We start from the raw sequence: 23486 nt of genomic DNA on the forward strand, positions 1-23486 counted from the left end.
GGTTAAGATAAAATATAGATCTTCCACAACAAGTACTATAAAAGAAATACATTCTTGACGTAGCTTTGTAGTACCAAAACCCTCACAAATTTGGAGCAACGTTGACACTAGCTTCTTCTAAGAACTGCTGTACAATGCCTGAAGCCATGCTCAATTGTCCTCTATTCACTTACAAAGGAATGGCTACATCTAGAAGGAAAATTTGAAATACTCTTGCAGATATATATCAATCTGTCCAAACTGTCAGCAGGCTAAAACAAGTTTGGGATTCACTTCTGGTTAAAGACTTAAAGCAGCAATTACTTTTTTCCAATCATAAGCTATCAACACAGTCCTAACTATTGTTAATATCTAATCACTGGTATTCAGACACCATTAACGGCAGGGTATCCTTCAATGGTCAAAAGTCTGCGTAGACTTTGAATTCTGTCATCCTTTTTCTTTTCAGGAGATAATTTCACTGTCGTGAAGCTTAGTATGCCTTCTTGCCTTATTTACAATTTTCCTGCAAACATTTGAAGCACTACCTCTGAAGGGCAGCCAAAGGGAGTAAGTGGATGAGTATTTAATAATGCAGCTTTTCTGCAGCTGGTCATAAATTGTGAAGCAACACCCAGGGATATGCACGGTACAATCCCAGTCCTACTCCACATCACTTTCAGATGGTAATCTAAACAGAGTTAGACCTTCATTAATCCTCACTGGCTTGCCCCTGTGAGTTTTTGCTTTCACTGCCTTCAGGTTCTCTGTCTCTCTCCCCTAGTTACAAAGTCTGAATAGCTTCAAGGAGTAAAGACAAGAACCCAGCAGATTTAGACACTTCATTCTAGCCTGGTGGCTGTGCTGTAATGGTCTTTGCACTGGATGATAAAACCGTATTACAGCTTGCTCATTCTGTCAATCTCACAGTTGTAGTTTATGGCTTGGCTATAGGTGTGTGTGCCTGTGCTTTAAGATGAGACACCCATCTTGACAGATCATTCACTGCTACAGCTCAGACTATGCAAGAGGGTTACCAAACCAGTTCACCTGACAGCAGGAACAAAACTGTATTAAGTCAGTCAGTCATCCTAGTCACCTCATGAGCACAATCTGTGCTTAGCTGGTTTGCAGGACTGCTATTTATCAGAGAACCTTCCATAGAGGGCAGGAGGAGGAAGGCAGAGAAGGGCACTATCACCACAGCCTCCACCATGCCATCATAGCTACCAGTGCAGTTGGACATGGTGGCGGAAAAAACAGCAGCTGGAGCTGTGAGAGCTATTTATGCTCCATGTTACTAAAGCTAAAGGTGCTACACAGATGTTAGCAGTGGTTCTGTAACAATTGTCCGGTATAGGAGACCCTGTGGACCAGCCATCACGGACAAAGCCAGAACTCTTTAATTTGGAAGTCATACACCTTAAAATAAATGATCACAAAAATCTAGTTACCTGTAACTTGTTACTTTTCAATATGGTTAGTGACGACTGTGGCCTTAAATTATTTTGGTAGGAATTCTGCCACCAAAAACTGTTCTTGTGCTTGCGTGCAGCAGAAGTTTTCTTTATTTCGACATTACTAGTGCTTCTTAAAAAGGATAGCTCCCAGTCAATTAGATAACACAAAATTGTGACAATTTCAACTACACACACATTTTGTTTCATTTCTTCTTTAAAGTCACGAGTCCTAAAGCCCCACTTCATACTCATGGTTTAAACACAAGAATCCACTAATGAAAGTATGTAGTTCAAATAAGGATTTTTTTTTAAAGGCATACTTGGTGTGACCCAATCTTCTTTTAAATTTTGAGCAGGTGAATGGATGAATAAAGCTCAAGGCATAAATCTCAAGTAAACTGCAGGCAGTGCTTGTATAAATTGTGAAAAATAAGCACAGCCTACACTGAAAGACATGAACTTCAAAGCAGGACAGCAGAGTTCTTCAGTTCCTCTTTTGGGACAGTGGATCACCCATCAGAAGGGACTGAAAAACACTATACTGGCCCTAAGAGCAGGAGCATACATTCAGAGCTCCTCAGGAGTGGGACAGCTTTGCTGCCAGTTAGCTTGTTCATGCTCTCCTACAACCTGCTGGTCAAAGACAATTAAAATTGTATAAGCAATGTAGCTAGTAACCTTTGGGGAAAAAAACTCTTGACTACAGTAAGCTGAAACACGACTGGGCTTCTGCGTAGCTCAGACTGACCCAATGGGTATGTGATTACTACCTGATGGCAAACCTAAGAAAAAGAAGAAATGAAGTATCAGTTTTATTGGTCTTTAACAGATAAAAGCATCTATTATTTGTATACAGGGTGGGTTTTTTTGTGGAGCCTGTAAAAAAATACTTATAAGAACATGAAATTATGACCTTGGGGATTAACTTACATTTTTAACATCATTTTGGTTTTATGTCACAGGGCCCCCAGGCCTGTTAAAGCCGATGTAAGCTTCTCCCAGATTCATGGATCGCCCAAGAAAGGTTTAATACCGTTTCTACGCATCAGACAACGCTCTGGCGTTTCCTTCGTGTTCGGAGGTAACACACCACACCTGCGCCCGGCACGGTCCCGCCGGGCTGCCCGTGCGGCCCTGCCCGGCGCCCTCCCTCAGGCCCGGCGCCCTCCCTCAGGCCCGGCGCCCTCCCTCAGGCCCGGCGCCCTCCCTCAGGCCCGGCGCCCCGGCGGCAGGCAGGGCGCCCCGCAGCCCCCCAGCGCGGCGCGGCGCAGGCCCCGGCTCGGCCCGGCCCGGCCGTCCCGCCGTCCCCCTCAGGGGGCCGAGCGAGCCGGGCCGCCAGCGGCGCTCCGGGCAGCGCGGGGCAGGCAGCGGCAGCCACCGCACCGCACCGCGCCGCGCCCGCCGAGCCCTCCCGCCCCGAGGGCCCCTCCCGCCCCTACCGGCCCCAGAGCTCTGCCAGCTGGCGCCGCACGGACTCTACCTGCGGCGGCGGCGGCAGCACCGCCTCGCTCTGCTCCGGCAGCCCCGCGGTCCCGCGGCGGCGACAGGAAGCAGCGCGGGCCGGGGGCGGGTGCTGGGCGGGCCCCGCGGTGGCGCGGCGGGACGCGTAGTCCCCGAGCGCGGCCCCGCTGAGGGAGCCGCCCGGGCGCCGCCGCGCGTCGGACTACGCGTCCCAGGCAGCCGCGGCGGGGCGGGGCCGGCGGGGCCGGGCGGGAGCGGCGGGGCCGGCGGGGCGGGGAGCGGCGCGGCACGGCGCTAGGCGTGGCGCGGGGGGGGGGGGAGGGGTACCGGCGGGGGGCGAGCCGGCGCGGTAGCGGCAGCTGTGCGGAGGCTGCCGGTGCGGTTCGGGCCGGCGGTGCTGCGGTTGTTGGCGGGGGAGCACGCGCTTCCCGCTTGCTTCTTGGCAAACGGCACCTCCGGCGGGGCAGCGAAGCGCATCGCTCTGCGAGGGCGGCAGCAAGGCGTGCGCTGTGCCTGCGCGAGTTCCCGGGTCGTTACGGTACGGGCAAGCACGCACCGAGGAGCCGCGAAGGAAAGACTTGCATTTGCCAGTGATGGTTGACGAGGTGCCTCTATTAAAAAAACAAACAAACAACACACACCCCAAAAACAAGGAAACAACCAACACCCACCCACCCACCCCCCAAAAAAAACCCCAAACCCAAACCAGCAAAACCCAACAGCTCACCCATCTGCTTCCAGGCTTTAGCAGCCGGCATGCTGACAAGTGTGGGCATAACCCCTGCTACAACTAACTATGCTGGCCTTCCCAGACTGGGTGGCTGCCTCCGTGGGGGATGATGTACTGGCGGGTCTCCTGACCTGCTCAGGGAGGTACAGAACACTTGCTGAGCAAAGGATCCATAGGCAGGCTAGTCAGTCAGCCAGTCAATGCATCTTAAAAAGTCACCAATTTTAACCCTAGGGTTTGGGGTTTTTTGGTCCTAGTTAAATGACCTTGGGCACATGTCCTTTTCGTAGCTGAAACACTGGTTAAAGTCAAATTCTAGGGGTATTTATAGCTCATGCCTGGGGAAAACTGCTGAATTGCACCAAAGGAAGGCAGAAGAGATCACTTCCCCATGTGAAAAAACAAGCTAGACATAAATCCCAGTCTGTACTTTCTGTTCAAGTGCAGCCCAAACCAGACTGTGTGGCTAGCGGTGGGGCTGTTCCAGTGATAAAACTGCTGTGTAAGTGAACTTCAGACTGTGGGTGGAAATGAGGCAGCAGAGACCAACAACACCCATCAACCTGAAATTCAGCTGCACACAAACTCAGCTGGACCAAAACTCTGTGCAGGCCCGAAAATTCACTATCATCTGTTGCCTCTGAGCCACCCTTGGACTCCAAGACTATGCAGTTGCTATTTGGACATGGGAAGATATTTGTCGATGAGTCAGGAAGTCTGTCCACCTGCTACCATATGCATTTGAAATGCAATGCTAACACCACATGCTGGTGCTGTGAAAGTGAATGAAACGAAAACCTGCAAAAGTAGTGATGTGTGAATAACTGGGGTTTTTCAGCGTGCAAGCATCTGTCTTGCCCTTGTAAGCCTGTCTTCTTGTGTCCTGTGCTATGAAAGACTTACATAGTTACTGCTATAGCAGATAGGTGACCTACATTTTGTTGTGTTCTTGGTCACTAACTAGAGTCCTTGAGTGACACTTAGGAAAAATGTTTTCTGGTAAGAACTGTAAGCAAGCCAAAGAAGTGGAGATTCCTCCTGCTCCCTCATGAAAACTGCTGCCCACAGCTGACTCCTCAAAAGGGTATTCAGTCACTGTTCTGCAGTGTTTTCTGTTGTGGCTTTCTGTTCTGATGACGCATTACCTTCTGGGCAAAGAGTGTCTCTTCCTACATGCCTGGGCAGTGCCTAGAAAAATGGGAGCCTAAATTTATTTTGGACCTCTTGGTAAATCTGTAAGACAAAGACAGCATTAAATCCAGGTCTTTAATAAATTTCCACCTGATGTGTTGAATGTTCCTCTGATTTAGCCTTAAGTCATACTTTGCTCTCTACTTCAGGTATAAGATAATTGTAATATGCACAAATTCATACATTATATAAAACATTACAGTGGAAGAATAAATAACTTGCCCCATCATTGCAAACAGAGGTATGGTCGCATGGCTAACAAACTTAGTGTGTTTTGCATTTTGGCAGAGATTACTCCAGATTTCTTTCTGAAAAATACTGATAATGTATGAGGATATAATTTAAGATGTAGAAACTGTGTTACACCCAAAATCTTGTTTGTGGGAAAAGATAAAGCACACCTTATATAAAAAGCCAAGAATAAATTAATAGTAATTGAAATCCTAAGTTTGATCATCATTAGTCCAGCTCTAATTGTTAGGCAAAATGAAAGAGGAATTTTTTTTGTGGACGCTGTTACTTTCTACCCCTTTTCCTTGTGTTATGTTCACTGTTCTGCTGCTGCTCCGGGTCCTGAGGCTTATGGTTTCATTCCTGGGTGGCACTGAGAAGAAGGGACATCATGGCAAGCTGTCAGCATCTGCAGTCCTTCTCTGGGAGGCATATGATGTAGACATTGCTGGTTTCTTCTTCCTCACTCTAGGGGGTTACAGTCACACTTGGGGTTATTTTTATAAGGTTTTGTAATATACTTTTATATGTATGTCTGGTGATTTGCAGCTCCATGTTACATTTGAACATACTGTATAAGATAATGCTTATGTATGTTGGATACTACTTTGTTCTCTTTTGGCTTTAGGTGACTCTGCTGGAGCAGGACTGGTGGGAGAAAACAACCTCAAGGGTAGTCAGCAAACATCTTGTGCAGCTTGTGCCCAACCATCATGGTTTGCATCAAATTGTTAGCAGCCTTTGGAAAAAGAAACAAAAAACAGAAGTTGTAGCTCCCTGAAGAATCTTCTGAGCAGAACAAAATGGTTACATTTACCGTGTAATTTCTTGGCATTCACAACATTTCATCATCTGGCTACTCCTTCCGAAGTACTGGGGAGTAGTTTGGAGGCAGTAGAGAGTGTCCTGCAATGAGCAGAATTAAGGGAACAGGGGAAGAAAATAAGAACTCTCCATCTACTGGTTAGAGACTGTGACATCTCACTATATCTAAAATAGACTAAGAGATCACTCACCAGTGACTACAGAGCCACCACGTGACTGCATTTGTAGTTGCTCCCTATGTCTACCATTGAAAGTGTTAACCAAACCGTGTGTCTCCTTGAGTGAGTTAGGGAGTGCTAAACATGAAGTTACGCTGCCAAAGCCAAGAGAATGAGCACCTGTTGATGGAAAGGAAGATGAACAATCTGAAAGTTCTTGGTTTGGCTTACATGTACCGGAGTAGCATATCTGCCATCAAACATAAGTTTCTCAGGAGAACAGACATACTGCTCTTTCTTCTTTATGGACATCCAAAATGGAGCTCCAGTGCAATGAAACCAGAAGCCATTTTGGCTCATGAACCTGCCTACTCTGTTTTCTTGTTTAGGCAGAAAGTAAAATGGTGTGTTATGGAGTTAGCACAGTGGGTAAAATTTAGCTTCCTGCTATTTCCACATGCTGCTTCAGGAACCTGTACGTAGCCTTACACACCTGTGGAAATGCTCCCTCTGCGAGTTCTTAATCCTTGGATATTGTGTAACTTACTGATTACCTACTGAAAGCTAGTAACTCCAAGCAGCCATCTTTGCTACCTGCACTAAGCACAGCCTCATATATACCACCTAAGGGTGCAATTTTAAGCTCAGTATGAGACAGAGAAGCTAGTTCTTGAGTTTCTTAGCTGCTTTGCATTCTAAGTTGAGCACAACCTGTGTCCTGTCCTGAGGTTCCTGAAAAATTAGCAGCTATAAAGGGGAGGGCTTAACTGACAACGTGTAAGGTGAAAATAACCAGAGCATGAGTTCAGAAACCACTCTCTGACTCTCTGATAACTGCCACCTGCTGCACAGGTTTGCTTTATCCTCTCCCAAAACCCCTATTACACATTCAGATGTTCACTGCAAAACTACAGATCTGGTGTCGCTTCTCTGCAACCTAAGACACCAAAGTTCTCAAACAGACACACAGGTTTTCAAATAGTTTTTCCAGTGAGGAAAATCTGTTGGACATGGTAGAGCAGGTTAATGAGTACTTATGACATGTATGGAACGATACATACTTCCTTTACGATTTTCAGAGTAAACATTGCTGTATTATTTCAAACAAACGAAATATTTTGCATGAAAAGGGGTAGAAAGAAGACATACACCGTGCCAGCTGCTCAGAAACATGTGCCAAAGCATTGGAGTACTTGCCACAGTTTTTAATAGATGTGTTGAACTGATTGATTTAAAGAACGAAGTCAACGTTTCTTAGTGACTAAGTATCCTTTATTGGCAGCGCTGGGTGCACGGGGGATCCTTCCGCCTAACGTGCATGTTTAAAGTAACTCATTATCTTATATTTATACAATAAAACAATGAATATTCAATTAATGCATATACATATTCATTACCCAATCCCGCCTACCCTCGTTTCGTATGTTAATTAGCTTATCAGTCCTTTGCGCTTGTGCATATTCCTCCAAGAATTGTGGGCAGGGGTCTTCAGGATGTGGGCAGGGGTCTTTGGGAGGAAGGCCATAGGTCTTCCTCATGGTGTACTTTTCACCTTTTGCCTGGTATGTGATGATCTTGCCAGTTTGCAATGTTCTTATAAGTCTGAGCTAATTTATGTCCTTGTCAACCATCTGTTTCTTCTGCTTGTTTCTTTTAATTGCTTCCTCTAGGTAACTTATAAGCAGGCCCCTTGTTAGAGAAAGTTAAAGAGAAACAGACTCCTTCTTTGGTCAGTTATTTCATTAATTATTTCTTTCAGACTATGGTTACATGACCTAATTACTGTACCTACATTCTTTGAGTAAATATAAGTTCTTCGCCTTGGTACAGGCTTGTACAGAGGATTTCATAGCAGCTTTTGTTGTGCAACTATTAATTTCACCAGAATATATTTCTTATATTCATTATACTTTAACTACAAGGCTTACTCTATCCTAAAGTGAGTTCATTCAATATGTCTTCCTGCACTTCAACACAAATACAAGTCCCAAGCCAGAAATAAAGCCTTCTCTTCTCTACCAAGTCTAGTATAACAAAAAACTGTGGGAAGGGGATGTTGTTCATGTGCGTTCTTGTTTTCCCAATATATATATATAGCCTGTTTAACCTAATTGATTTCTTTTTTTTTTTTTACTTTCAGCAAAAGTGCATATTCTGTTAGCAGTTCTGCTAATGCTTGACAACGCTGCGTGCAGCAGAACACTTGGTCGCGGTTCTGCCCCACAGTGGGTTTCACTTCTGTCAGGCATCTGGCAGACGGGACACACTGTGGCGCCCCGCACAAAGCCAAAGGGAACACGTCGCGCGCGGCGGGCCCCCGCCGGGCACGTGACACCGCCCGCCCCGCGCTCCCCAGGCACGTGACCCCTCCCGCCCCGCGCTTCCCGCGCATTTCACGTGCCCCTCCGCCGCCCCGGCCGCAGAGCCCCGGCGCCCCCGCCCCGCCCCGCCCCTGAGAGCCTCCCGCCCTCACCGCCCCCCGCCCCCCGCCCCCCGCCGCGGGCACCTGCACTCGCGCGCTGCGGGAAAGTCGCGCTCCTATTGGCTGGCGGGAGAGGCACGTGACGGCCCAGCGGCTGCACGTGGCGGTGGCGCTATAAAGGCCTCAGTGAAGGGCGCCATTTTATTTTAATAGGGGAGCTTAGGTAGTGGGAGGGAGGGTTAGATGTGGGCTATTACCTCATGGACTCGAGAGGTTTCTACCCCAGGAGCACTCTCTGCCAGATGAGAGGTAGTGGCAGCAAAGACAGTGAGTACTGGGATAGGCAGGCTTAATGGTGTCCTCTGTGCAGGCACCACAGGACTTGATGGGGATAGGCAGGGGGCTGCTGCTGATGTGTTTTGTCTCCTGCAAGCAGATCACAGCATGAGCCAAGAGGACTGGAGTAGAAAGGACAACAAGTTATCCCAAATCTTCCCACCCACTGAGCAGGTACAGGATGGCTACTGTTGGGCTGTTGTATGTTTTTATCTCTTCCTCCTACTGTTATCCCAAGTCTGGGTTCTTTAGCTGGTGTGCAAGAGCTGATCCACACACAGAGTTGAGATACACATTTATTGCATGTCTGTGCAGAGATGGGTGCTAGCCAGGACAACAGCTACAGTTAGGTCAGGATGTAGTGGTACATTTAAATTGTTAAGCTGCAGACGGTTTAATGGTCTAGAGTTTGGCAGCAGATGAGAAGAATTCTTAAAAATACAGTTCTGGAATTTATAGCTGAACTTGAGTGATGTGAGGTATCTACTGTCAGGCCTAGTTCTGAGCTAAACCTTGTGTAGAAGTTGTTCCTATTTGAGTTTTGCTGGTTTTTTTACATAGCAGTAAAATGCTTTGGTGTGAAATGAAGGATAAGATACAGGAGTGTAATGAGAGATAGCCAAAGAGTAATGTTTTGCTGCTTTTGATGTTGACTTAATATTGCTATCACAAGAAACTGCAGGAAGCTTGAGAATTTATAATGATTCTTTGTTGGCATTGGTCTTGATGGGCATTTAAATTCAGCCTTGAGGAACAAGGAGGAAGAGGAGATGCAAATGGCTTATGCAGGTGGATAAGGGTAAAAGTGAGGTTGCAAAAAGAAGAAATTACAGCATATACTTGCAGAATAGTAGTTTTAAGAGTTGGGGCTTAATTTCCTGTAGTGTTGCTACCACATGGAGAAGTGTAAAAGCTGTAGTAATAATTAAAAAAGCACAGTCTTGAAGTAAAAGGTTTGGTAGTTCTCTGATGCTCCTCAGTCATCTCTTGTTCTGGTGTACTAGCACACAGCAGGCTTGCATTAAACAGGAGAAAGCTAAACATGGCATTTGCTGGAAATAAAGCTAACCGTAAGAGTAAAATGTGCAAATCAGGTGCTGTTCTGACTTGTTTCAAATGAAGTATCTGAATTCTTGAACAAATGAACATGTACTGACATATTCTGGGTATTTCATCTTAAGATGATCTGTAAGCATCCTTTAGTCAAACCCTAGAAATGCAGTTACGAAGCTGATGAAAACAGGCTTTTGTTCACTGTACAGTCTGAAAGATTGGAAAAGAGAAATAATTCAAAAGACTGGTATAGTTTTGAATAGTTAATGTTTCTTGTATTCAAGGCTTAAAATGTTTGTTGGCTAGGTGACAAAGCTGATGCATCTCTAAATCAGTGACAGCATGCAAGATAAACTTACACAGTTGACACGTGGAGTTAAGTATAATGTGGTTTCAGTGATGTTCAGATGCGAACGGTATGCCATTTGGTATACTGAAGCATCTGAAAGACTGCCTTTCAGGAGGTGGAGAAGGCAATTTCTTTGAAGTGCAAGATTTAACAATGACATTTGTATTTATGTATTTTGCTCAGCCCTGGGATTAACATGATGTTGTGCCTTTTTTGGTTTTGTAGGATTGGTTCTGTGAAAAGCCAGATGGCCCTTTGTCTGACTTCAGTCTAAGGATAAGCTCATTTGGTATGTGAAAAGCACTTTTGATTTTACTGACATTTGGGGGAGTTGATCTCTTGAACAGGGTAGTAGATTTAAGAAAACTGTAGTATTATCACTATGATGTTTTCATGTATCCCCTGTGGAGTAAGCAATATCAAATTATAAGGGTGACATGATGGGTAGACTTACCTTTTGACCCTCAGTGTTTCATTTACGGCAGTTAGGTGTTCATACAACTTCTGATGAGTCAGTAAGTATTACCTCATAAGCATTTCTAAAACAGGCTGTGCTAAACATGAACAGCATTGAAAATAAACGTTATACGTGATGTTGAGAGGTTTTAGCAAGGTCCTGTCTGACAGTTGTGTTGAAAATAAAAAAAGGTCAGATGAACAGAAACTTCAATCCATTTAAAAATAAACAAAGAAAAAACAAGACAAAACATTGATATTTGGTATCATGTTACTGTAAGGCTCTCTTGGTTTAATGAAGATGATGCCTTTATAGACTGGAACAGAAATTTTTAGATACAGAACTTTCAAGCAGTTTAGATATAGAAGTTTTACATATGCCAATCAGGGTTGCTGCTGAAGGCAGTTCGCCCCAGGCTTTGCTTTGTGTGACTCTGCAATAGTCAGATCAGGAAACAGATTTTTCTGAGTACTGACTGTGGCATGAGACAGTCAGGTGTTCTCAGTAGTCTCTGAAATCAGGAATGGTCTTTAAGACTGCTTGAGGATATTGTAACTTGAAGTTCAGTGTGAGGTAGAAATTTTGAGCTTGTGTCATTTAGTTGATCAGACTGTGGAAGAACAACCTGAACTTTATTTTAACAAATTGTGGTTAGTTCAAATTGTTGCTGTCATATAATCCTAGAACAGCCTGGTCTGGAAGGGGGCTTGAAAGATCATCTTGCCCAACCTTTTGTAGTAAAGGAGTCCTAGATGAGATTATCTAGCACCTGCTCCAGTGCCATCTTGAAAATCTCCAGTGATGGCAACTCCACCATATTCTTGGGGAGGCTGTTACAGTGAATGATTATACTCGCTGTGAAAAAATTGTCCTTCTATTGAGATGAAACCTCTGCCAAGTGCAACTTGTACCTGCTGCCCTTTGTCTTCATGTGGTTCTGTGAAAAGAGAGGGTGTGTCCTCTTTGTAGCTACCTTTCAAGTACTGGACTACTGTGATGAGGTCATCCCTGAGTCTTCACTTCTCAGGAGAAAAGACCTAACTCCCTCCACCTTTCCTTATAGGGCAGATTCTCTGTACATTTGTAACTGTTTGCATGTTTATGAGCGATTAGAATATGGCAGTATGTTAATTGCTGGTGTATCTCTCAGCTGCCTTTTAATGTACAGCTGAAAGGCAGACTTCCTCCAATTTCTTGTCCCCAAGATGCTGGGAAATTAGTAAGGGTGAAAACGAGATACCACTTGTGCCACTTGAATTCAGCAGAATTTGGACAGTTAAAGGAAGTAGAGCGTTCAGAGATCAGGCTTTGCATTTGTGTTGGAACAGCAGAAATGTTTTATGAGGTCTCCAGGTTGCTAAGTTCAGTAATGGTTTGACACAGAACAAAGAGGAAGAGCAGCGCTTGTGAAGAGAGCTTGAATTGCAAGTCAGATGGAAGTGAGTCTTGGTACTTCATGTGTTGTTTGTGCCAGCTCTTCTCTTTCTGAATAGGTGTCAGCTTTGGTTGCTAACTTTTCTGTTACATATTGCAAGTAAAGGAAATAGTCCTCACCCCTGTAAAGCCCATCTGTTGTGGCAAACAGTAAAAATAGTACTTTAAATAGTTGGTAAGGTGTTTGTATTTGCTGCTTGTTAAGTTGAACATAAATATCAGTATATTTTATACTGACTTCAGTCTTCCAGGTGAGCAGGAGCTCTGGGCATTGTTCAGACTATGAAAGCAGCAGTTAAACATTTTTGTTTAGCATTAAATGAGCAAAGTTTCCTAACTGACTTGCTGATATACCTAATGTTGTCTGTAATTCCCCCCCCCCCCCCCCCCCCCCCCCCCCCCCTTTGAGAAGCTCTTGTGTACAGATGAGCTCTTTAACTAATGTGTTTGTCTTGTTGTGGAATGTGCTGGTCCCTGGTGTTTGGTTTTTTAGGGGATAGCCATGCCATTAGGTTAAGCAGCTTTAACTTGGAAGGAAGACACTTGAAAGTCAGTTTCTGTGATGTACCATATACTTGAACATCATGAAATTTTGTGGGTCTCATGTTTTTTTTTCAGTTTTTGTATCTTTATGATGGTTCCTGATGTACTGTGATCTTGACACTGATACTGCAGAGTAGGGAGTTTCGGTTTTATATAATCACTCAGGTAGGAAGACAGCTCTGAAGATTGGCTGGTCCAAATCCTTGCTAGAGTAGGGTTAACTATAGCATGCTGCTCAGGACCTTGTCCAGCTGAGTTTCTAATTTCTCCAGGGTTGGAGACTATACAAGCTCCCTGGGCCGCTTGCCTGTTATTTAACCACCCTCAGAATAAGATTTTCCTTATGGCAGAACAGGATTTCCTGTATTTCAATTTGTACCCATTGCCTCTTGTCCTCTTGTTGGATATCAGTGAAAAGAATCTGACTCTGTTGCCTTTGGTCACTTCTGTTAAGAGGTAAGATCCTTTTTGTAGGGGGACAAAGACAGTTGTTTCACATGGATAATGTGCAGCTGTGGTGCTGCAGCAAAGTAGTTAAATAGCTTTGAGGAAGTGTGGGGGAAAATCTAGATAAAGCAGAGACAAGGTTGAGGAAGAGGCTGGCTGGAAGAAGAGCACCGGGTGAAGAGAGAACCCAGCTGCAGCAGAGTAGCCTGTGGTGGGCAGCAGCTGGTTGCATGGACAGTAGAGTTTGACCAGTGGTAAAGCTTTTGACCATGTGTGTACAGAGTGTAAACTTAGGGAAGCTGTGGCTAGCTAATAGTAAAGGCCCTTGCTTCACCATCCTTGCAAAGTCTGTGCTATTGTACGCCACACCTTTTAACTTTCTTGTCTCCAGGCACAGCTGTTCCAGCTCTCAGCCTCTTTATGTATGACAGATGTGCCAGTCTTTTCATGATCTTTATTGTCCTTGGCTGAATTCACTCCAGTATGTCAGTGTCTGTTCTGTACTGGACAGCCTAGAACTGGATGGAGCACTCTAGGGTGTTATTGGTGGGGAAGGACCACTTGCCCCCAGCTGCTGGCAACAGTCTTCCTAAGGTACCCTAGAAGGCTGTTGGCTTTTACTGCAAGGTCACATGGCTGGCTTACGTTCAGTTTGCTGTCTACCACAGACTTTGGGTTTTTCTTTGCAAAGATGCTTTCCACCTAGTTTGCCCCAGTGTGTACTGGGGCCTGGGGCTACTTCTCTGCAGGTACAGGGTTTTTGCATTTCTCTTTGTTGAACTTAAAGGTTGTTGCCTGCCTGTGTCTTTAGCATGTTCTGAGTTCTCAGAGTGAAACAGCCCTGTGTTATGTCCTGTTTTTGTATGTCTGCAAGCTTGCCGAAGGTGCATTCTGTCCCATCATCTGGATCATGAATGAAGGTGATAAACTGTGTTGGACCCGGTATTGATCAGTGGGGTACTCTACAAGTGATCAGTCTCCAGCTGGAGTTTGTGTTGCTGCTGCTGACCCTTGGGAGCCCAGTGGTTCAGCCTACTTTCAGTCCTCCTTCCTGAACAGTTATGTAGGCTGTACTTTATTGGCTTCTATGTGAAGATGTTACTTTTCCAGGTACTGTTGGAAGAGCTAACAGAGGTCAGCCTATGCAGGATCATCTTGAACAGTATTCTAGGAGTAGAGGTAGGATTGCATGGCTAAAACTTCTAGGTTTTGGGGTGGCTAAGCCTTCCTTTTGAACAAAACACTTAGAGTTTCTTGCAGCTGGTGTCCTGGTAGATTCTGGAAACTAATTTTACTATGTTGGTAGTAGTACTGTTGCAGAGTGGTGCTGTTGCTTACGGAAAACATTTGTTAGACCTGTCTTAAGCTTTATAATTCTAATTAATTTTCTTTGTCTTAGAAAGGGGACACTTTCGTCATGTGGTATTTTTTCATTGGGTGGGAAGTAGGCTACAGACCAGAGGTCCATTTCAGCCTGAATTAATCTGTAATTTTACTGTTGAGTTAAAAAAAATAAATCCAAATTGAAACAACAGGAAAATTCCAAACTGGAGAACCTACTCTGAAGTCAAAGATAGCTTTGAATGTTAGGTTTATTCTTTTTTCTAGTTACAGATCCTGGTGAATGGCTGAACCGACAGTGTCAACCAGTGAGTAGACCTGGTAGCAGAAGGAATTTTGCAGACAGAGGTAACTTTCTGGAATGTCTCTAATTCTAGTGGCTAGTTGTATTTGATAAATTTTCCCTGTTCAGGTACTAAATTTTGTTGTGTCAGAGCCAAATGGGTGTTTGACTTGGAAGGTAATACTTGTCCTTATTGCTGAATGAGGTAGGCACTCAGTATCACCCCTTGGTTTTTACTGCACAGCATAACATACCCCACCATATTTGCCAGAAAGCAGGACTCTACACTTAAAAATCAATGTTTTGTTTACCTCTTGCTTTGATTCCATTCTCCCTGGAAAGGGGTATTTTTTCTGGTAATTTTGTTGAGTCATAATGTAGTATAAAAGGCAGCTGAACATTAGTATTCACATACATACCATGCGAGGGAGTATACTAGTGCTCTTCTGTGTAAGCCCTGAAAGCTTTTTTAGTGTCTGTAAAGCAATACTTAATTCGTGTCCTCTTACTGCTTACAATAGCAAGTGCCACTTCTGTAGGCAGTGCACATTGAAGAGGTTAGTAATTGGCAGTTTGGCAGTACTGCAGTATATTCTTCCACCAAGTGCTATTGGAAGCACATCGGGCAACGGAAGCTACTATCACGTAGCATCTAAGATAATTTTATGGCTGTAAGTGGGACAGGTTATGAAGCAAGGAAGATGGAAACTCTAGTCACTGAGGCGGATTTAGAAACAGCTCTGACCTGCAGAACAGCTTGGAGCCACTTGAAGTTGGTAAAGTCAACACTATTTCTGCATCTCTTGGATTAAATCCCATTATGGTAGGGGAAAGCTAGACTTGTTTGACTAAGCAGACAGCAACACTTTTTGTGGCGCTGTGAAATGATGATGAACAGTTCTGCTGGAGACTTTCCAGCAATTGCAAAGTAATTCACAAGCTGTATTTAAGGTCTGTAGTATATATAGATGTTTATATCTAGACTGTCTCTTACATGTGAGCCTTTAAGATGGGATTTTTATTTATTTTTTTTTAATTTGGAAAATCTCAAATGACATACCAATTGGTATCCATCAAGTATGGGTGGAGAAGGAGCTACAGATGCTGTGATAGGAGAACTCCTTAGTCTCATTTAGCAGAAGATGTTGTCATTAAAAGATGACAGAACAGCTGCTCAGTTGAAGAATAAAGACTGATGAGTAAATGACAATATAAGTTGACTGCTTGCATCTTAGGCAATACCTTAAACTGTCCAATCTAAAATGAGAAGTACCTTGTTTATGTATGGCTGCTTACTTCCTTTCCCTCCGCATCAGGAGTGGCTAGGGAAAGCATTTAGAAATAAAAATACACTAAATACTTGCCATGACCTGTCCCAAACAACTGAATAAGCAGTTTTAAGTAACAAAAAACATAGAAACTGGTAGATCTGAAAGGCATGTTTTCAAATCGTAACTCATTGTAGGAGGCATGATTGCAATACTACCTTACCCCACAGTATTGGTTATGAAAACTGAGAAGGTACAAATACTGAATTTGTCCTGTGACTATAGTAGAGGACTGAACCGATATGCATCGTAACCAGAGAGTTGAAAGTTAGTAGCTTATATGCATGTGAAGTCAAATACTTCAGGACTTAATATTGGATTTGCTTTTTGCAGGAAACGGTGCTACAGGAGAGCATAAACGCTTCTTATATTTTTAGCCAAAAAAATCTTTTTTCACTGTTTAAGCAAATTAGTTTTACTGTGCTTTTACCTGAATTCACAAAAAAAGGACTTCAAAGAATAATTGCCAAATAAAACACACTTGATCTGCATAAGCAAAGTTGGGCAAACTGAGTTGTTGTGTGCTATGCTGTACTGCAGGCTCTCAAGAATGGAACACCGTAGAAAGTTGCCGTACACAAATCAGAGGTTTTAGAGGATTTCCTCGTGGCATTGGACAGAGTGAGAGTAAGTTTTTTTTTTTATATTGACTGGTTTGTGAGGGAGCAATATACATTTGGTCATTCTTGCTGGGTTTTCTTGTTCCTTGAGAACTACAGGTATAAAAATGTGAAAGCCATGAGATAGCCTCTATTCTTCAGCTGTGTTGTGGAATGTGGATGGTGTGGTGTCTTTGGAAAATAGTATCGCTGGCAATAATACAGCACAGGTTGGAATTACGAAGAATCTGTTGAGGCTTTTGCACTGTAAAGTTTTTGGAATAAACAGTATTTGTTTTAAGCATACTATTTCATTATGTGTATTTTTAGACACTATATCCACTACACTGTGTATTACTTACAGGTATTCAAGATGAGCAAAGAGACAGACCTCAGCCTGACTTTCTTGTTGGCTCTAGAGGAAGAGTAATGTTCAGAGGTTGTGCAGGTGAGAGACTTCAGTACGGTGGTGAACCTTTCAGACTTCTTCATTGTTTATTTCTGGCAGCGCACACCTTATTAGGTTTGCTAAATGCTGTCTGTGATTGTTCTCCCTGTCTGAATTAACCTACTGCAAATGTTAGACGGCTTGCTTGCATGGTCACACACGACATGTTTGTAGCTTGGATGAATTTTAGTAATTGGATATGCAAAGCTGTTGTCTTCTGTCATGGTTTTTCTTTGTGGCCCTACTGCTACTGTGTCAGTTAATACACAGTGAAGCAGAGTTGCTGACCTGAAATTCAAAGCAAGACTTCAAGAACTTGTTCAGTTTTGAAATAGTCTCTCTAGACTTTTCCCCACCACCACCCCTTCCCCCCACAAAGGGAAGTATTGTCCTAGGTTTGTCCAGGATGACAGATAAAGTTTGTAGCTCTGAGAGGCCAGCTCTTCCTTCTGATGACTTTATGCTAAGGTGTTTTTTTGGTTTTTTTTCTGTCTTTAAAGGATTTTCCCCTTCCTTAGCATCAGTGCCAATTGTGACTTGTAACCTGTGTGTTGTGCTGCCTAGAGCATAGTAATCTATCACTCAAAAAAGCCCCATAATTCAAACTGGAAATAACATTAAGCAGTGTAATGGGTAGGAAATGGCTGACATTCTCAATGTGAGAACACTGTGTGATACCAGTAAAAGAATTTTTCACTGTAGGAAAAGGCAAAACTATTGTACACGTTTTCAGAAGTGGTCCTAGATACCCAAAGAACAATTGATTTGTGTCTATTTGACTTGGTGCAAATTAAGTTTTTTAGATTTTTTGGTTCAAATTGTTATTTTTAGAAATTTAAAACTTTTTAAAGTTTATTTTTATAAACTTAAAAATGTTTATAGAGGCAACATGCTAATACTCATAGTGGACATAACTGTATCCTTAATGCAGGATAGTCATTCCTTTTTCATGGTGGTTGTAAGAAGTATTAGTATGTAAAGACTGTCACAGATCCTAGTAGGAAGTGGTTGCACTGGTCTGTGTAGAGGTACACATGAAAAGCACCTAGAAATTTTGCTCTTCATAAGTAAGTGTTGCAAGAAGATGTGCCTGGATCTAGTGAAGGAGCAGAGCAAGTGCTGTTGTACTGCCTCCATCTCTGAATAGCGGTCACATTGCTAATAAGAGTTTGTAGAGGTAATGGAGATAGGGCTGTGCTGACTTTTCTTAAAATAGTTGTACTTCATGCAGTTAGAAACTTCGTGTAAGCATATATTTTCTGATGGAAAAAAAGTATTTAAAAGTGATTACACACACTGTATGTTGCAACTTTGCTTGCATTCTCTGTCACCATCTTGACGAAGCTATAGTTTTACGTATTGCTTAAGAGTATTGCTGCTGAACAGAGCACTCCTGATCCAAGTCACAGTATTGTCTGCCTCTTCAGAACTATGTTGTGATTTAATCCCAGCTGGCAACTAAGCACCATACGGTGGTTTGCTCTCTCTTCTGATTGTCCCCCCAATCCCAGTGCAGGGAGAGTAAAAGTGAGAAAACTCATGGGTTGAGATAAAGACAGTTTAAATAAAGCAAAAGCTGTGCACACAAGCAAAGCAAAATGAGGAATTCGTTCACCACTTCCCATTGGCAGGCCAGTGTTTATCCATCTCCAGGAAAGCAGGGCTCTATCATGTGTCAGGGTTACCTGGGAAGAGAAACGCGATCACTCCCAGTGTATCCCCCCCTTTCCTTCTTTCCCCAAGTTACATACTCGGCGTGATGTTCTGTGGTATGGAATATCCCTATGTTAGTTCAGGTCAGCTGTCCTGGCTGAGTGACAAGTGGCTGCGACCGGGGGGTGGCAGAACAGCCCTCCTGTCGAGTCACAAGGTTCAGAAGGGATCCCCTTGCTTTCTAAACCCCTTTCCAGAGAGGAGTCTAGATGCAACTTCCAGTCCTAGTCCCAGACTTTGTCAGTCGTTTTGAGTCTAAAGGATTACATGTACAGCCACTCAGACTCAGTGTTTAAATTGAGCAACGCCCTGCATGGGTGGTATTGGGAGCATTGCTGCCCTGGTTTTTATTATATTCTGCATTTCTTGTAACAGGGGTCCTCAAACTTTAAACAGGGGGCTGGCGCGCGGATGAAGTGGCAGGAAGTCATCTGCGGCTGCTTGGTTCCCCCCAGTGTGTGTGGGGTTTCTGTAAATACTGGGGGCGGATTGGGGACCCTGAGGGACCGTATCTGGTTTGCAGGCCGTAGTTTGCGGACCCCTGTCTCATAAAGTCGCTCTGTTTTGTAACTAGATACGGTTGAAGAACTGTAGGTGCTCCTTTAGTCGATGGTTTTAATATTGTGAAATCCATAAATCAGTTAACATTCTAATGCAGGGCTGAGGGCATGGGTCTATCAGGAATGTATTTACTTCCTGCCAATTGACCTCTCTCCCTGCTGAATCAGTTCTCTGGCTTAAGCTTAGTGATGTGGACCTGGTGAACCCATAATGGGGTGGTAGTGGGTGGTTTGGGCAGTTTCCCAATGGTTGGAATGACCCAGCCCATGTGGCACCCATAATTAGCTATCTCTTGCTCAGACTTGCTCAAGGTGTTTAGGTGCACCTGCTTGTGTTGGAGCTGTGTGGCAGCTGCGGAAGCATTTGTAACACAGCTGTTTTGTATATAGTCCTGAGCATTGGCTGTGTAAGTTTTCAAGCTATCCAGGAAACTGTGAGAAAAGGGAGTTGGTCTTGCTGGATCAACAGCTTGATACGTTTCTCTCATACATAGTTTGTAGGCAGGCTGCCTTTTGCATAGACACAGCCACACCTGAGAACCCTGAGGTTTTGACAGCAAGAGGGTAACCTTACTCTTGTGGGTCTATACCATCAGCCCAATAGGTGGCTTGTGTGGTTAATGAATAGCTGAGGTCACCTGGTGTGACAGTTAAAAATACTCCAGGGCCTCAATAGCCTCCTGTTTCTTCCTTAATAAGATTTGTTGTCCCCCCATTAAGGGAGACTTGCTGCACATACCCTATTCCAGGCGTTGGGAGGAATCCAAAATACCTTTAATGTAGCTTCACCAATTCATCCAGAGACCACAGGACAGTACGTACAGTAGTACAGACATCCTCATCTCATTTGCAGTTTCAGTTGTGCTCAGTGGTCGTACAGACATAGGTTCTGGGGTAGGATCATAATCGGAACCTTCCAGTGGTTCATAATTTTCATTATCACACCATATGTCTCCATCCCCCCCATGTCTTGGTATCTGCACTGTGTATTGATTTGCAGATTTGCTTAGCCGAGACTGAGGACAACATTTGATGTCACAGTAGATTTAAGCTTTCCTGCAGTTTTTTTCTTGCTGTTCAGCTAAGGCTAACAGTATTTCAAGTTCCCTAGTTTCAGTTGTGAAGGTTTGGTTTTTACTCATGAGAGTAGGTACTCATGTCCACTATTTTTGTGCCCATTCTTTTCTTGCTTGGGATGGGGCATGCTTACATTCTTGCAGCAATTTATCTATAGCAATCCTCTTCATGATGCAATTTTTTGTCATGTTGAAGAGTCTTGGTAAGTGGCCAGGGGGTGGGGAGACCACCCTCCTGTTGAGTCACAAGGTTCAGAAGGGATCCCCTTGCTTTCTAAACTTCTCAGAGATGAGTACAGGTGTGGCTAGATCCAGCCCCAGTCTCAGCCTTCATCAATGGTTTTGAGTCTAAAGGGTTATATATACAGCTGTTGTCCTGTAGGTGGGTTTGTTACCTGGTGTGCAGCACCAGTTCACACACCAAGTCAAGGTATGTCTGTTCCTTTATTCTACTTTGTGTGAAGTAGGGAGCTAGGTGGGTGACCCACAAATGCCTAGCTCACTGATTGTCAAAACTGCGCACTATTTATACAGTCCAGTAAGCAAAGACATCAGCCTTCATCGGTTACAAGTTAGATAATTCCTTCACTGCTTCATGAAGTAGCTAGTACTTAGTTTCCTATCTGTAAAGGAATTCTCTTGCTTCTCATGGTAGTTAGTTTGCACACTCAGTCTCAACTTTTTTGGGGGTCTGGGGGGGTTTCCTGATTTGGTGATCAGTGAGTCAGTGGTTTTGACCTCCCCCCTGCCAGAATTACCTTTCCCATAGTTAGAGAAATTTCCAGTCAGGTCTTTCGTGCTGTGGTGGTACTTCATCCTTTAAACAAAGAACTTGCTGGTGATTAATGAAGTGATTAGCAGGACCTAAAAACCCGCTTATCTTTGTCTTAAAGTCAAGCTACTAACGATACATTCAATTTTATTAGTAATTTGGTACCACAGTGACTCAGAGTCAATGTTTGCTTGTCAGAGTCCAGTTTAAGGACTTCCACTGAAACAGTTTTGCCAAGTTGAAAAAATAGATGATTTATTAAGGTGACATAGCAGATTCAGAATTGCTATTGGTAAGTATGCTTACTGCAGAAAAAGTTGGGCTAGCATTGAAAGTTCAGTGCTTTGTTAACAATATTATCCCAGATAACATCTGATGGTAGTTGAGGAGGTGCAAATCTTACTGAGGGTTGTCCCTGCTTGGGGAGGGAGAACTCCAGGCCCATTAACGCATCTGGTAGTTAGTCTTTTGTCCTCAAAAAAAAAAAAAAAAGTAATTTGTACTCAGTGCAGTGGGACTAAGGCAGTTATTGTGTGCCACATGGCCCTTGACAAGGTATCAATTTTGGAAAGTTATTTGGGCCCAATGGTTCAGCATGGAGCAGGAAGGATTCATTACAGCCGAATTCACAGTTACAGCCTGGGCTTCACTGAAGCAACACCGGGCTGTTAAAGCCCCTGCCTCAGCCTGGGCATCAGTCAGTTGGTTGGCTCGTTAGACCACATCTGTTACCTGTTTTGTGAGATAGGCATGCTGCTCAAGTCAAACTCCTGAATTTGCTTTGAGCCACAGTCATTTGTTAGATCAGGATGGGGTCCGGGGGGAGTGCCTTACCACAGTGCCATCCTAGTTTCTTGTGCCCTGCCAGCCTTCTTGCTGGCAGGGTCTAAGAAACTGAAAAGTCCTTGATTTTTTTTTTGTGTAAACATTCCTTAGCAAGAACTAAAAACATCAGTATATTATCAGCCTTATTCTCAGACCAAATCCAAAACACAGCACTGCAGCGGTTACTACAAATAAAATTAACTCTTACCTCAGCTGAAACAAGGACAAACTGTTAGTTATGTTTGGAGTTAATAATTCAATGTTGTGGAGAATGAGCAACTGGATTAATATGCTGTACTAATGCTATTATTTTGTGCTTGTACTGCTGCAGTGAGGAAGAGTGCTGCAGATGAGGGAGGGCAAAGGAGGCATTGCAGAGTCACTTTTGTGGTACTGGTCTTAAAACTGTCAGTCTTACAGTATGATTTATAAGAATGGCTTGAGCTGTGCATTTGAGTGGAGAACGTGTTAAAAGCTTTTGTTGTGGTTTTTTCCCCTCTTCACTCAGTAGTGTCCCTTTCCTACATTTTTAGCACTTTTAGCCTTTTTTCTTTTCCAGGGGGGCCTTATGTTAAACGATTTTTTTTACCCTTCTTTGAAATCAGTGACACAACATCCTATACAGAGTAGCTAGAAGCTACCAGTTAGGTTTAAGGCTTTTTCTGGTTTGTGTATAGCAAGAGTAAGGACTTTAAAACTGAATCTGGAAATGCTGCTGTTAATAGCTCAGTCTTCATACAGATTTTACTGTAAAAACGTGCTGCTTCCTGACTTTAAAGCATAAATGTCTTTGGTTTTCAAGTGGTATTAAATGCAACACACAATATGTGGATGTCAAGGTCAGAATTTTCATGGAATGGGTGTTACAAATGTGTGACTATTCAAGTAACAGGATAGTTTCCTGATGCAGGTTGTCTCCTAACAGTTGAAAAATTATTGTGATGACACTGGAGTTTATGGCTATAGCTCTTTAGTTATTTGGAAGCTGGTTTATAGCATAAAACAAGCATCTTCCTGATTTTGTGGAAAAGTTGAATGGCTCTTAAAACCAGGATGCTTTAACCTAAGCACGTGTGAATTTCTTGTTACTTACAATATTTTCATGTCACCATTTTTAGGGGAAAAAAAAACACCTCAAGAGGTAACAAAACAAGGTTATAAAACACATTTCTGTGACACTTCAGTTTCTTGTTATAGATGCTTTTTATATTTGCTCATGATTAATATCAAGTGAATATAGACAACTGTATCTGCCCTTGCAAAGTATATGCTGGATTTGGGCAGGATGGTTCTTGGTTGTCTTTAAATACAGCTTGTTTTGTTGTCAAGACCTCTTGTGATGGCTGTCGCATAATCTGGGGTGATTGCATTTGATTTTGATAAGGGACTTGCTGTAAGTCAAATAAGGAGCAGATGTGGTTTGTGAAGTCCCTCAGTAAGAAGCTGGGTTTAATTCCTTCATGTT

The 23486-nt window shown here is 43.5% G+C and overlaps 2 protein-coding genes across 8 annotated transcripts in view; one reads left to right on the top strand and one right to left on the bottom strand.

Moving 5' to 3' along the window:
• Positions 1 to 8303, bottom strand: part of SLC38A9 (solute carrier family 38 member 9) — a 78825-nt gene extending 70522 nt beyond the window's left edge. For 2 of the 7 annotated variants that reach the window (XM_080373110.1, XM_080373106.1), the window contains exon 1: positions 3628 to 8303. The gene's annotated coding sequence lies outside the window, so the exon portion shown is untranslated. The other 5 variants (XM_080373109.1, XM_080373102.1, XM_080373108.1 and 2 more) reach the window with 4 other exon arrangements.
• A 136-nt stretch (positions 8304 to 8439) lies between these two features.
• DDX4 (DEAD-box helicase 4) overlaps positions 8440 to 23486 on the top strand; it is a 107154-nt gene continuing 92107 nt past the window's right edge. Inside the window, exons 1-6 of the mRNA XM_080372945.1 lie at positions 8440 to 8784; positions 8894 to 8967; positions 10421 to 10484; positions 14187 to 14255; positions 14685 to 14765; positions 16992 to 17075. Coding sequence (XP_080229071.1) covers positions 8718 to 8784; positions 8894 to 8967; positions 10421 to 10484; positions 14187 to 14255; positions 14685 to 14765; positions 16992 to 17075 — 439 coding nt within the window. The 5' untranslated portion in view covers positions 8440 to 8717. The remainder of the gene's footprint in view (positions 8785 to 8893; positions 8968 to 10420; positions 10485 to 14186; positions 14256 to 14684; positions 14766 to 16991; positions 17076 to 23486) is intronic.

Source organism: Falco punctatus (assembly GCF_963210335.1).
Source record: "Falco punctatus genome assembly, chromosome: Z".
NCBI classification, from domain to species: Eukaryota; Metazoa; Chordata; class Aves; order Falconiformes; family Falconidae; genus Falco; species Falco punctatus.